The 15,704-nt window shown below is 42.7% G+C and overlaps 1 protein-coding gene across 1 annotated transcript in view; it reads left to right on the forward strand.

The window, feature by feature from the left end:
- The window catches only part of dpp6a (dipeptidyl-peptidase 6a), an 848,482-nt gene extending 833,576 nt beyond the window's left edge, over positions 1-14,906 (forward strand). The window contains exons 24-26 of the mRNA XM_078537068.1: positions 3,939-4,011; positions 11,097-11,170; positions 11,921-14,906. Of these exons, the coding sequence (XP_078393194.1) occupies positions 3,939-4,011; positions 11,097-11,170; positions 11,921-12,067 (294 nt within the window). The 3' untranslated portion in view covers positions 12,068-14,906. The remainder of the gene's footprint in view (positions 1-3,938; positions 4,012-11,096; positions 11,171-11,920) is intronic.
- Positions 14,907-15,704: the final 798 nt, after the last annotated feature.

The following is a 15,704-nucleotide window of genomic DNA, read 5'->3' on the forward strand; positions in this document are numbered from 1 at the left end:
GTCAACGACACCTTCCATCACTTCGCTGATGATCGAGAGTAGATCAATGGGCCGGTAATTGGCCGGGTTGGATTTGTCCTGCATTTTGTGTACAGGCCTTAGCTGGGCAATTTTCCACATTGCCAGGTGTTGCGTCTGTACTGGTACAACTGTACTGAAACATTTTGGCTAGGGGTGCGGCTAGTTCTGGAGCACAAGCCTTCAGTACTATGCTGGAATTGCAGTATTGAGTGCCTTCAGCCATTTCTTGATATCACATGGAGTGAATTGAATTGGCTGAAGATTGGCATCTGTAATGCTGGGGACCTCAGAAGGAGGTTAAGTTGGATCATCCACTCGGCACTTCTGACTGAAGAGTGTTGTGAATGCTTCAGCCTTGTCTTTGCATCTGATGTGTTGTGCTCTCCCATCGTTGAGGGTTGGAATACTTGTGGGGCTTCCTCCTCCAGTGAGATGTTTAATTGTCCACTACCATTCATGTCTGGATGTGGCAGGACTGTAGAGCTTAGATCTGATTGTTTGGCTGTGGAATCACTTAGCTCTGCCTATTGCATGCCGCTTCTGCTGCTTGGCATGCCTGTAGCCCTGTGTTGTAGTTTCACCAGGTTGACGCCTCATTTTTAGGTATGCCTGGTGCTGCTCCTGGCATGCCCTCCTGCACTCTTCATTGAGCCAAGATTAATCCCCCAGCCCGTTGGGAATGAAGAGTTGGGGATATGCCAGGGCATGAAGATACGGATTGTGTTCGAGTACAATTCTGCTGCTGATGATGGCCCACAGCGCCTCATGGATACTCAGTTTTGAGTTGCCAGATCAACACAATCTATTGCATTTAGCACAGTGATAGTTCTGCATAACGTGATGGAGGATATCTTCAATGTGGAGATGGGACTTCTCTCCACAAAGACTGTGCAGTGGTCACTCCAACCGATATTGTCATGGGCAAATGCATCTGCGACAGGTAGATTGGTGAGGATGGTGTCAAGTAGATTTTTCACTCTGGTTGGTTCCCTCACCACCTGCCGTAGACCCAGTCTAGCAGCTATGTCCTTTAGGACTCAGCCAGCTCGGTCAGTAGTGGTGCTACCGAGCCACTCTTGGTGATGGACATTGAAATCCCCCACCCAGAGAACATTCTGCACCCTTGCCACCCACAGTGCTTCATTCAAGTGGTGTTCAAAATGGAGGAGCACCGATTCATCAGCTGAGGGAGGGCGGTACATGGTAACAAGCAAGATTTTCCTTGCCCATGTTTGATCTGATGCCATGAGACTTCATGGGTCTAGAGTCAATATTGAGAACTCCCAGGGCAACTCCCTTCCGATTCTATGCTGCCTCCTCTGGTGTGTATCACGACATACCTAGGAATGGTGATGGTGGTGTCTAGGACATAGTCGTACTGAAGGAATCATACCTTCCAGACAATGTCAAGCTGTTGCTTGACTAGTCTGTGGGACAGCTCTCCCAGTTTTGGCACAGTCCCCCCCTGCCCCCACCAGATGTTAGTAAGAAGGACTTTGCAGGGTCAACAGGGCTGAGTTTGGCGTTGTCATTTCCGGTCCCTAGGTCGATGCTGGGTGGTCATTCCAGTTTTGTTCCTTTTAGACTTTGTAGCGGTTTGATACAGCTTAGTAGCTTGCTAGGCCATTTGAGAGGGAATTTAAGATTTAACCATATTGCTGTGGGTCTGGAGTCACATGTAGGCCAGACCAGGTAAGGATGACAGATTTTCTTCCCTAAAGGATATTAATGAACCAAATGGGTTTTTGTGACAATCTACAATGGTTTCGTGGTCACCATTAGACGAGCTTTTTAATTACAGATTTTTAAATTGAATTTAAATTCCATCAGCTGCTGTGGTGGGATTTGAACATGTCCCCAGAGGATTAGCTTGGGCCTCTGGATTACTAGAGTACGAGAGAAAGCTAGCTAGTAATATTAAGACAGATTGTCAGAGTTTCTATAGATATTTCAATTATAAAAGAGTTAACAAAGTGAGCATTGGTCCTATAGAATTAGGGAATTGATAATGGAAAGTAGGCAGATAGCGGATGAATTAAGCAGGTATTTTGCTTCGGTCTTCATTATAGAGGACACAAGTAGCATCCTGAAAATAGCTGTAAATCAGGAAATGGAAGGGAGGGAGGAACTTGGGAAAATTACAATCACCAGGGAAGTGGTATTGAGCAAATTGTTGGGGCTGTAGGCTGACAAATCTCAGGTCCAAGACTTCGCCTTAAGGTATTGAAAGAAGTGGCTAGTGGGATAGTTGATGCACTGGTTTTAATTTTCCAAAATTCCCTTGATTTGGGGAAGGTTCCATTAGATTGGAAAATGGCAAATATAACTCCTTTATTCAAAAAGGGAGAGAGACAGAAAGCAGGAAACTATAGGCCAGTTAGCCTAACATCTGTCATAGGGAAAATATTGAAAGCAATTATTAAAGATGTTATAGCAAGGCACTTAGAAAAATTCAAGGCAATCAGTCCGAGTCAACATGGTTTTGTAAAAGAGAAATCATGTTTAACTAATTTATTGGAGTTCTTTGAAGGAGTCACATGTGTTTTGGATAAAGGGGAACCAGTGGATGTACTGTACTTAGATTTCCAGAAGGCATTTGATAAAGTGCCACATCAAAGGTTATTGCAGAAAATAAGCTCATGGTGTAGGGGGGTAACATATTGGCATGGATAGAAGGTTGGCTAGTTAACAGGAAACAGAGAGCAGGCATAAATGGGTCTTTTTCTGGTTGGCAGGATGTGATGAGTGCTGTGCCACAGGGATCGGTGCTGGGGCCTCAACTTTTTACAATTCATATAAATGACTTGGACGAAGGGGCTGAAGGAATGGTTGCTAAATTTGATGACGACACAAAGAAACATAGGAAGGTAAATTGGGAAGAGGACGTAAGGAGGCTACAAAGTGACATAGATAGTTAATTGAGTGGGAAAAGATCTGGCAAATGTGAAGTTGTTCATTTTGGCAGGAAAAATAAAAAAGAAGCTTATTATCTAAATGGTGAGAGGTTGCAGAGTCTGAGATTCAGAGGGATCTGGGTGTCCTAGTGCACAAATCACAAAAGGCTAGTATGCAGGTACAGCAAGTAATAAGGAAAGCTAATAGAATGTTATCATTTATTGTGAGGGGAATTGATTACGAAAGTAGGGAGGCTAAGGTTCAGTTGTACAGGGCATTGGTGAGCCCACATCTGGAGTACTGTGTACAGTACTGGTCTCCTTATTTAAAGATGTAAATACGTTAGAAGCTGTTCAGAGAGGTTTTACTAGACTAATACCAGGAACGGGCGGGTTGTCTTATGAGGAAAGGCTGGATAGGTTAGGCTTATATCCACGGGAATTTATAAGAGTAAGAGGCAACTTAATTGAAACCTTTAAGATCCTGAGGGGTCTTGACAGGGTGGATGTGGGGAGGATATTTCCTCTTGTGGGACAATCTGGAACTAGGTGGTCACTGTTTAAAAATAAGAGATCGTTCATTTAAGGCAGAGATGAGCAGAATTTTTTTCTCTTAGAGGGTCGTAAGCCTTTGGAACTCGCTTCCTCAAAAGGCAGTGGAAGTAGAGTCTTTGAACATTTTTAAGGCAGAGCAAGATAGATTCTTGAAAACAAAGGGGTGAAAGGTTATTGGGGGAAGGCAGGAATGTGAAGTTGAGGTTACAATCAGATCAACCATGATCTTATTGAATGGCGGAGCAGGCTCAAAGGACCGAGTGACCTACTCCTGCTCCTAATTCATATTTTTGTGTGTTCGTATGTAGTCCAGTGATATTACCACTGCACCACCGCCTCCCCTAATTTCCATTGCTTTGACTAGAATAAAACATCTACCGGTTTAAAATGGTTTTAATGTCATGATCAGTAATCATAGGCGTGCTGTCTAATCTAACGCTAACAGGGCCTTTTTTCCTTAATTTATAGGTGTCTGAATTTTCATATCGAGTGCTACAACTTCGAGAGGAGGAATTGTTGCTAATCCATGGAACTGCAGATGGTAAGAGCCTAATTCCGTAACATCCCAGTGACAGTCTTAAATTGTGCAGGAGGATTTTTGTGGAATGATTGAGGGTTTCAGGTGAAACTTCTGCTCACTGTATGGTGATTGGTCCATGCTGAGCTACCTCAGTTGAAGCCTGGATGTTCCAATATTGTTGCAGTTGACACTCAACCGGTGACCAGTTGGTTTTAGGGGCCCAACTGCATACGACCAGTTTGCACAATATTCTTCTGCAGTTAGCTCATCCAGCTTCAGGCGTAGTTTCCCACGGGGCCAAGAAGAGCATTTTGAAGAGAAGGGAGAAATTAAAGGCAAGGGTCAAAATAAGGGGATTAAAAAAAAAAGTTTCCTATGGGTAAACGTTTAGCTTTCCCTGGTCACACAATCAAGATGAGTTGTGCGGCAGCCACAGTTGCAAATCCACTTGCTGCCACTTGAGGACAAAACAGAGAGGGAGAACAACATGTCGTGCAAACACACTGTCTGACTGAAAGTTTGATTACATGGGCATAGCAAACCCACCAGAAGGATGTGGGAGCTACCAGCTCCAGCAAGATGGTGCTTTTTACAGCACTCCTTGTGGGCCAGGAGGAACAGGAGGGGCCCCCCCCTCCCCACCCACTGCATCCCCTCAATGAAGCCTTCAGCCTCCCTTCTGTCCTAGGCCACCTCTCCTTACGACCATGATCAGTGACATCCCCTCACCCAAGTCCCAATCTCCCCCTCCCTCGCCATTCCCAGGCAGGAAACAAAAGAAAAAAATGTATTATGCGGCCTCTCTGTTAATTTTTCCAGGTCATTCACTCCTCAAACCCTCTCCACCTCCCCATAATTTCAGGGTTCAAGAGTCCAGCAACCATGAGACGGATGTCCAAGACTTAGGTTGTTAAACCAGTTCCTCTTGACCCAGCAGCTGACTCCAGTTTTGACTGAATCTGTAAGCTTGAGATTGGTCTTGGGAAAACAGATTAAAGAGTTTACAGGCTGTTGACCACTTTCTGATGTCAGGCCGTGAGAATCATCATTGAAAGATCCTTTAAAGTGACAAATCAAGGGACTTTTAGACTTATAGGCCTAAGCGCAGTTTTATAACAGATAGGTGCCAGATAAACCTAATGGCGCATCAGCAAAGAAAACTCAATTTTTTTGCTTTTCTGGTGATGTTGAAGTTGAGGAATTGTGAGTGTTATGAGCATGAAAGTCAAGAGCATTCATGGGATGATACAGCACAAATTCATGCCTATGCAGGTTCTTTGAAAGAGCTGCCAATCGGTACCTTTCCCCATAGCCCTGCAAGTTTTTTTTTTCTTACTAAGGTTCCATTCCCTTTTGAAAGTCATTATTGAATCACCACCCTTTCTGGCAATGTATTCGATAGTCATGTGGTACCCTGTGATAAACTGCTGCACTCGCAAAATCATTAAGGCTTTACGTGCCATACATTCTCTCAGATTTGCAGGATTAGTATAGATCATGACAACAATGCTTCAACTGTAAGGGGCACTATTTGACTGTTTTATTGTTATTAAGTCCAGTTGAGTCTCTGAAGTGCTGAATTTATTTTGCTGCTGTCAGGTGGACATATTGCCCTCGTCTGCATTAAGATTTCTGCAGTTCATTTTGCACGGTGGGATTGGAAAGGGTAAAACCAAGTAGGCTCTATTAACAAAATATAGTGTATGAAATGCTGGGATTCATGGATATGTAAATTACAGCTAACTAGAATTAATATTTGTAACATACAAAAAGGGTGATTCATAAAGTTAAGAAGGAGTAAAATGAACAAAAAAAAACCCTAATGGACAACAAAAGGAATTTTTAAAGGGGCATTAAGTAATACGGGATAAAAACAGAAAATGTTAGGAACACCCAGCTGGTCAGACAGCATTAGTAGGGAAAGAAACAAGAGTTAACCTTTTAGGTCAACAACTTTTCATCATGCTACCAGCTCAGTGTGTAATGTGCGGATCTGGAGGGCTGATGGAATATGCCCAACTGCAACAAGGATTGCAATTGGATGCCAGAAGACACAGATGGGCACAAAATGTCAAATGCAGTTCAATGTAGAAAACTGTAAAGCAATATATTTTGAAAGTAAGAATTGGAAAATGAAGTACATCTTAAGTAGTTGCTCAGTAGGTACAAAACATGAATATTATTGACACGAGAGACATGCTGCCAAAGCTTTTTGTCTTGCACTCATCAGGACAAATGCAAGAATGCCAAATTTCAAACGATCACAAAAAATTATACCACAGGGAAAAAGGGTGCTGATCGGTTGACAAATTGACTCTGATTGGCTGAGGCATTGCCATGGGGAAAGCAATGGGGAACTAAAGGCTTGCCAAACTCCTGGGTAATTCAAAAAAGGCAAAATGCTTGAGCATATTCCTTTTGTTTGCAGAGAATGGGCCCCTGCATATGAATGTAAGATACTTCTAGCAAAAATGAGCCACATTATGAGTTCAACTGATTATCTTAAATTGGTTTTTAGTGTACCTATTAGCGCATTCAAGAATGTTCAGCAAGTGCTGCCCAATTGCAGAATCATGTCTAACAGCAGACTTTTCGGCTGGGATATTCCGTGCCCGTCGGCTTCGGGCATGTTCAGTGAGTGGACAACGTGGCGCAGTTAGTTTCCCGACAGCATGAAACCAGTTTGCGATTGTCCGCTCAGCCTGCCAATGGCGGGCCATGTTTCCTGCCATCGGAACCTCATTGTAATACATCAGCATATCATTATTAGGTCCCCCCCATCGCTGGGTCATCCACCCACATCGATGGGAAAACACGTCAACGTGTTTCACAGCAGCACAGAAGCGATGTGCACCTGGCGGGCTGCACTTCACTCAGGATTTCAAGGTTTGTTTGCCTACCTTGCTGCGGTCAGCAGGCTTCACAGACAGCTCCACATCACTTTTAGGGGAGCTCACGGCAGGTCTCTACCTACCAGATCAGCCATACGTGGTTGGTTTTTCAATGGCTGCAGGGCTAGGACTTGCTTGGGGATGGGGGAGAACTGGCCCCAGGCAAGGGAAGAGGCTGCAGGATGAGAGCTGTACTGGGGAAGGAGGGTAACTCAGGGTGTGTGTGGGGGCAGAAGTTGACCTGTGCAAGTAGCCTCAAGATGGTGAGGGCTGAGGAGTCAGTCTCCAGCGGAGATGAAGCCAGATGGACATATGAGGGTGTGTGTGAGAGAGAATGGGTGGTGATGTCCCTTGAGCTGGCAGTGAGTGAGATGCCAGTGAATGTGTGATGGACTTGAGGTCTGAGTTTAGAGTGATGAGATGGTTGCCATACCCTGGCTGCACGGATGAGATCATTCATCCTCTATCTTCATTGGATGGCCAACCTCTTCTGTGCACCATTGTCACTGAGCACCACCTGTCATGCTGGATTGGTGATGCCGCTGCCCATTCTGCGGCCTGAACAGGGGTAGAGGACATCACGGTGGGCCTCCACGGCATCCAAATGGCATTCCAGTGATGCGTCATTAAACCTGGGAGCTGCAGTATTTTGCCTTTTGTGGACATCATCCCTGTAAGTAGCTGTGGGCTGGAAGCAGTGAGATGCGTGCACGCAGCTGGATTTTAAATATGGCACCGGTGTGAAGGGCAAGGTGATGGTGTGGCAGGAGTCATGGAAATGGCATGATTCCCAGGAATGCATAAATAATGCAATGGGTTTGGGACGATATGGTGTGAAAACCCGTCATCGCGGCTGGCGGCTAAAACGTCGTTTTACCTGCCCGCTACCGCACTTACTGCAAATTTGGGATGATTCTGCCCTTTGTTTGGATTTTGCACATGCAGGCTGGCCGTGCTCTTCCTATTATGAGCAATCAATTTTTGAATTGCCTGGGAACTTGGGGAGCCTATAGCTTTCTCCATGGCAATGCCATGGCCAATCAGAGTCGACTTGCCAACCAATCAGCACCTTTTTCCCCTATAGTATAAATTGCTATGATTGTTTGAAATTTGGCATTCTTGCATTTGTCCTGATGAGTGCAAGATGAAAAGCTCAACGTGTCTCCCTTTTCAACAATGTACATCTCAAGTGGTATAATTTTTAACGGAGAAGAGGAACCTTGATTTTCAAATGCACAATCATTTCGGGTGGAAGTGCAAGTAGATATAGCTGTAAAAGAGCAAAAAGAGTCCTTAATTTGTATGTAGAGGCAGAAAGTATATAAGTTCACAGGTAAATATTAGTAAGGCCACACTTGGAGTATTGTGCTCGGATCTGGGCATCCCTTTATAGAAAGGATATTAAAGCAATGGAAAAGGTACAACATAGATTAACAAGGATGTTACCAGACAAACGTGACTACAGTTGTGAAGGGAGACTTAAGAAGTTAGGGCTATTTTCAGGAGAGCTCAGAAGGGTGAGGCAAGGGGGTGGGTGGGGTGACCAGATCAAGGTCCTTAAAATAACAAAGGATTATGTTGATATCAATAGTGACTGATTGTTTCTACTGGTGAGACAGAAAGAGGTGGATATGAAGTTAAGATAGTTACTACAAAAATAATTGGGAGAGTTGTCTTTACATTCAACAGTAACCTTTGTTGGAGAATTGGATGAATACTTGAAAAGGCTCTGGTGAAAGAAGACTTGAGAGTGAGTCTAAGTGGAAAGCTCTTTCAAAGAGGCGGCACAGGCAAAATGGTTGGAAGCAGATTCAGTTGTAGCTTCAAAAGTAAATTAGATCTCTACTTAAAAAGGAAATTTTCAGGACAAAGGGGAAGCGTATGGGAGCGGAACTAATTGGATAGCTCTTTCAGAGATCCAGCACAGGTGTGATGGACCGAAAGGCCTGGAATTTCCACAGGGGTTTTCTGATTCACCCACCCCTCCAATAACATCATCAGAAGGTTGGCAGAGAAGCCAGCGAAACAACATTTACACTATTTCTCTGATGTATTTGTGGATGTTCCACTAAGGTTACAAGGGGAATAGGTGGAACTCCTGCAGAAATTCTCCTTCCACAGATTTGACGGATTAAGTGGCTGTAAGATTGCATGAGTCAGGTCAGTGGTCTAACAGGGAACTGTAATAATGACAAGAATCACATGAACAACTCCTAGGTTGGGTAGGCTCACATCATCTGGGTTTTACACCAATTGCAGTGCAACTGTAGTCGGGTGCTACCACCCAGGTTAAAGAGTTCCCAGGACTACTTCTATTTCTGATCTTTGCGGTGTTCGGAAAGAGGCCGAGATCTTTCTAGAATTTTAGATGAGTAACTGCGCAATCCTACCCTCCCAGCAGGGAGCCAGGCTACCAGGGGATGTGAGGGTGGAGAATTGGTCCCACAACAATATAGCCTTGTTGGTGACCTACAGTCATTGTGGACACAGCTCCCAGCTGGGATATTAGTATGAAAAAGTTAACCAGCATTTAGATGTTGATGTGTTCAGCCCCAGTGTCGAATCTTGCTTGCGTAGAGTTCCCATTTCTCTAAGCAAGCTTGGTTCCAGATGCTCCCCCATCATAATTTTGGTGAACTGGCTTTGGGCACACTGGAACCTAAATACTAAACTGTTGCGCACTCAAACTCTGTGTTTGCCCTACTTAGAACGAAGCAGGCTGAATTTGTTGTGGGAATCGTCTCAATTGATCTCAAGGCCATGTTTACTCTCTAGATGGCTCTTTTATGAGATATGAATGAACGAGATGATCGAAGGCAATTAGAAGTGAGCATTTTAAAGTCATGCATTGAAGTGTTCAGGAGTGTTTGACTGAATCAATGACACTCAAATGCAGTAGGCAATTATCAAATTACATCTTGACTGTTTGCTCAGAAAAGCAAAATGTCATTCAAATAAAAAACAATTACAGAAGTTTCAGTCACTTGAAGATAAAGGCCGGAATTTTCCGGCCTCATCGTGGGTGAGGCGGCGCCCCAGACAGATGCCCACTGACTTGCAGCGGGACCGGAAGATCCCAGCGGCGGGCGGGTGTGGAAAATCCCGCCCAAGCTCTTTGCTGTATCACTGTGCTTTTGGCTGCACTTTGAGATACCATAAGTCATTGAATGTTAGTATTGAGGAGCAGCTCATTAAATGATAAATTACATTGAACTGAAGTCAGAAATAATGATGTTATATTTCTTTTACAGGATGAGAGAAAAATATTTTTTAAATTATTTAATTTAAAAAATAGAGCACAGTGAAAATGTATAATAGGTTGCTTAGCATTGAAAAGAGGAAGGTTCTGGGTACTGCACCTTGGAAAAGAAGTATTGGACTCTGAGAAGATGCAATGCAGGTTCACCAGGATGATAGCAGGGCCAAAAGGGTTAAATTATGAGATGATATATTGACTAGACTTCTATTCCACAGAGTGTAGAAATAGTCAGTTGGTAGTACTGAACTTGAGTAATGCTGAAAAAAGACACATGCTGTCAAAGCTTTTCATTTTGCACTCATCAGGACAATTTGCAAGAATACCAAAATGCAAAAGGTTACAACAATTTACACTGCATGAGAAGAGAGTGCTGATTGGTTGGCAAGTGGCAGAGGCGTCGCCATGAAAAATGCACCAGGTTAAGAGGTGATAGAATTGAGGTGTTTAAGATGATTAAAGGAATTGATGGGATATGGAGAGAGAAACCATTCATTCTGGTAGGGGAGTCCATAATTAGGGAACAAAATCTTAAAGCTGGAGCTGAGCCATCCATGGGTGATGTCAGAAAGCACATCTTCGCAGAAAAGGTGGTGGAAATCTGTCCCCAAAAATCTCTTAAGGCTATAAGTCAATTGAAAATCCCAAGACTGAGATCAATAGATTTTTATTAGGTAAGGCTATTCAGATATGTGCAACCAAGGTGGGTAAGTGGAGGTAAGATACACAACAACCAGAATCTAATTGATTGGGGGAAGAGGTCTGAGGGACTGACTGGCTCACTCCTGTTCATATAGTCCTAAAAGTCAATTAATGTTTTAATTGTAGACCTTCTCAGTATTGCTTTGTTCTCTTTTCAACCCTGCTGTTTATTCCACAATTTGTTTCCTTAATTTAAGCTTTCAGGGTTTACAGTCTGTTTTCCCTTTTAATCTCATGACTGTCTCTTTCTTTTACAGAAACTGTCCATTTCCAACATACGGCAGACCTTATAACCCACTTAATCAATGCAAAGGCTAACTATTCTTTGCAGGTATTTTATCTTTGCGCGGTTTACAAGGTCGCTGCTTTGTATTAAAAAAGGGCGCTGTTCCTTCTCAAACTGCCATGGCGGGATTTGTGCTGGAATTTTCTGAATTATTAGTCCAGTGCTCTGGATTACTAGTCCAGTAACATTGCCACTACATACATGGATAGACTGGACCACCTGAGGTGTTCTCCTTGGAGCAGCAAAGGCTAAGACGAGGTTTGGTAGAGGTGTTTCAAATCATGAAGGGTTTGGATAGGGTAATTAAGCAGAAACTTGTTAGGGTTGAACACCAAAGGGCACAGGTTGAAGTTGATTGGAAAAAGAACCAGAGGTGACATGAGGAAAAACATTTTTTATGCAACGAGTCGTTAGGGTTTGGACCGTGGAGAGAGATTATGTAGTGCCTTTCAAAAAGAAATTAGATAAATATTTGGAGGAGAAAAACATTGCAAAAATATGGGGGAGCAAGAGAGGGAGTGAGACAAACTGGGTTGCTCTACGTGGTTGCCAGAAATTCTGTCCCTTTTGGTTTTATTAACAGTGAGCACCGATAACCTTTATGTCTTTGACATAAAATCTGGGCCAAATTTCTTGCTGTCAACTTTTGTTTGATAACACTCCTGTGGAGCACCTTGGACATGTCACAGACATTAACAACAACTCCTGGTATTTATATAATGATGTCAAAGCAGGTCATATGTCGGCTGCTGTACGTTTCTATGGTACTTATATGTGAAACTAACTCTTTTACAGATATATCCCGATGAGGGTCATTACATGGAAAATACCGCAGTTAGGCTGCACCTGCACAAATCGATTGTCAGGTTCTTTGAGAAATGCTTCAGGTCCCCGGACAAGATCGCAGCAAAAACAGAAGTGGAGGGGGAAGAGGATGATTAAATTTTTTTGAGCGGCTTGCCAAGCACAAACATCTCTTTTATAAAATACAACTGATTTTGTTTTTCAGAACAGTGTTATGTTAGCATGTTACAAAGACTGAGAGCAGCAACTGCCTGCTTCACCGACGTCACTGCGTCCTCATCGGAAGAATCTCCAGCATGAAAATAACAATCAAAGTGGTTGACTGTTCCGATGTAATTGACATCCCTGTCCCCCAGCCCCCAACTCCCAACACCGCCCCTCCCCAAAAAATGTGGTGTCAACCTTTGTAATTTCTCATGTGATGGGGGCATCACAAAAATACACTTAATGGATGATTGAGGGGAGCATCAGCAGGCGCGGAGGTCAAGTAGATCAAGAAGGTTTGCCCACACATTCAGCGAATGTTCTGTCAGGGTCACCTAGCTATCAACAACAACAAACCCCAGTATGTCAGCAAACGTTCAAGTTATTTCATGGCTTCAGGTGGAAACCAAACTGCGCAAGCAGTTTTATAGCACAACAAATATTTCAACAACTACAAAATACTTTGACTTGCAGTGGAACCTCCATTATTTGTATTTCAGTTGTCACTCTGCGTACCCTCCCTGCCTTGATTTTAAGTCAGCCGCATTGCCCTAGAAATATTTAATTCACTATATTTTGTATAAATTGTTCTGGCCTCCATTCCCAACTCTAAGGTATTGGCTGGACCATGGAGATTTGCAATTATCCACCAATTCCCTCTACACAGTAGGCAGGGCCATCACTATGATGGTAGATAATGAAGACTTTGCTTGTAATTCTACAGCTTGGAACCATTTGGTTTTACCCAATGTGGTGATACATTGGCCGAATAAACTAAACTGCCACTCCTCTTTATTTGAACATCATTTTTCTCCTTTTTTCATCTCTTCTGTTTGTGTGTGCAAAGGTACACATTCATTTTCATTAATTGACTTGCCAATCTTCAGTTCAACCCATTCCAACAGTAAAACTGAAGGTCAACTGCAATGTTCAGAGTTGGCACATCCTTTGCTGTTAATTTAATGAATATATATCCTAGTTGCTGACAATAATGTTACAGGTTTCCAAATGTCATTCTTCTGTATTTCTGTGCCAGTCTTACAAGATTCATCTGTGCATGGCAACACATCTCACCATCTCCGGAATGATTACGAAGTGCTTGCTTTAAGTGTACGGTTGCAGTGTCGCTATTTTCTGGCAATGTGAATGTGTTTTCTTCATAAATATGCCTATGTATATTTTTTGTCTATAGAGCTTCGTGTGTCAACAGGGTCACCTTCTCCATCTCCTTCACACTTCTCACTGAACTTGTGTTGGTGTTCGCAAACATTTCTTTAATCCTCTGAGTGCTGCTGATCGCATTGCAAGTTCCAGACAACTGAAAGATCCATTGATTTGGGAAGATTGGTTCTCTGCGTCTCACAGAAACTGCATTCATTGTCCAATTCCACCCCCCCCCCCCCCCCACCCCCCCGATTAATTATAAAATCCAATTTGATTATTAGCCAACAAATGTGACTGGGGTAGATGGACAACAGTTACCAAATCGTCAATGTTTTGTAAATGGTCTTAAAGAAAATGGTGAAATAAATAAGCATTCCCAAGCATCTTACATATGAGCTACCATGTAATCCTTGCATCGGCTACATTTTTTAATAACTGAAAATAATTGAGGGTGGAAAGGGGGTGAAAACTAAAGTCATTCATGGTGCAAAAAAGTTGATTTAGTACTCAGAGGATTAACAATGTGGACACGTTCTTTTGAAATCATCTCTAATAATGGATTTTTTTTAAGCGTTTTGTCCACAAATTTAGTAAATGACTAATTTTGCAAATTTACACTTCCAAGTGGGAAGCAGAGTGTCAACCCTTTACATGAGCTCTCTCTTTTTAAAAATAAACTACAGTGAAACCAATCATACAATTAGATTGGCCAAAGGAAACACTTAAGAGCTAGATTTTCCAGCAAGTGTTAAGACCCCGATTTGGGCCCATGTGGGGGCGGGGGGTCTCAACCCCACCCCTTCCAGGAGGCCTCCTAACTGGCCACATCTGCATTTGCCATCTTATTGAGGATGGTGGGCAGGCTCCTGAGGCTGTAGGTGGTGGGAAGGCATTTGAAGATCTACCCTGATGAGACTCTCCCCTATTTTCCTGCCCCCCAACTCCCCCAAATCCAACCTCATCTCCACATGGCTGGGAAAATCTAGCCCTTAACCTAATCTGGAATAACAACCCTATGCCTTCCCCTTGCAGTATCTAGTTGTTTCTTAAACTAGTCCTGGCCTCAACTACTGTTCCCAAAAACCTGTTGCAACCTCGAGCATTGTCTGTGTGAAGAAGCCCTTTTGATCACTAATGGTTAACCCTGTCACAGCTGTCTTTTTGGAACACTTGCTTCCAATATTATTTAAACCTGTAAACATTAGAGCTTTCATATGTTACATTTAAGACGACATATATCCCAAAATGTTCACTGACAGTTTCACCACTGTGATGAAGACTGGGCCTTGGGACCTAAGAAAGAGATGAAAGAAATGTAAAACAGTCAAAGTACTAACACATTGCCATCAAAGTACTAACATGTTACCATCGGACTACCAATCCTGTACTCCAACTTTATAGTTTAGCAACATTCACATTAGAAAATCATGTTATAAAATCTTGCTGTCAAAGTATCAATAACTATTATGATAGGTGCATTTATATCATTGCTTTAAACATTTCATTTTTATTATTGCTGTGTATGTAAAACTGTCTCGATGAGTTGAAGATATTATCATTTCCTACCAAACTTATTAACTGAACAGCATTAAATTCTGAGATCCCTCAATTTACTGGTCTGGAGTTATTTCTGAAAACAGAACTTTTTCGTAGCAGTTATAAGGGCTCGGGGGAATCATTTAGCATGATTATTTTTCTCCAGAATAAGTTTCAACGTCTACAACCAGTTTTAACCTGAAAAAGTAGGTACTGATGCCATGTAATAACTCTGACAGCATATAAAAATCATTTTCAACTCCTTTGTAGTGATGACGAGTGAAGAACCAGTGTCACATGAACCCAGATTTTGTGGTCAGTGGTGAATGAGTAGCACTGACCGTTCCTTGGACTTTTTTGCATTGTAACGTGTGCTGATTGGAGACCCATTTTGGCACAGTGCCCTCTCGAGGGGACTTGGGACCTGTGTGAATAGGGTAAGCACATGTCTCTCCTTAAACAATCAGGTTGAAGAATTCTTAATTAAGCCTGCAGAGTCTGAAGCAGGAAGCGTAAATTACAACATTTAAATCAATGTCAAATCATCTACACATAGCAATATAAGGAAAGGGAAAGAAAGATGGGATTAAGAAAGGAGGAAGTAAAAGAGATGGAAGGAAAAATTTAAAGAACAAATTATTTCCTTTTTTTTGATAAATCTCTAAGAATAATTAAAACCTGAAGGAATGACTTCTCATACAGCTTAATTTCCAGTGACAGGGTATTTGGCAGTAATTAAGGGCTGTGTTTTACGCCACATGCCACTGGGGGTGGGAGACACATGAAATATGTTGGGTGCTGTTTCTTTGTGCAGTTAGGGTCTAGCTGGGGTTCTTTGGGTTAGTCTATTCTCCCAAAATAAGCAGCTCGA

Source organism: Cetorhinus maximus, chromosome 3 (genome assembly GCF_964194155.1).
Source record: "Cetorhinus maximus chromosome 3, sCetMax3.hap1.1, whole genome shotgun sequence".
In the NCBI taxonomy this organism is placed as follows: domain Eukaryota; kingdom Metazoa; phylum Chordata; class Chondrichthyes; order Lamniformes; family Cetorhinidae; genus Cetorhinus; species Cetorhinus maximus.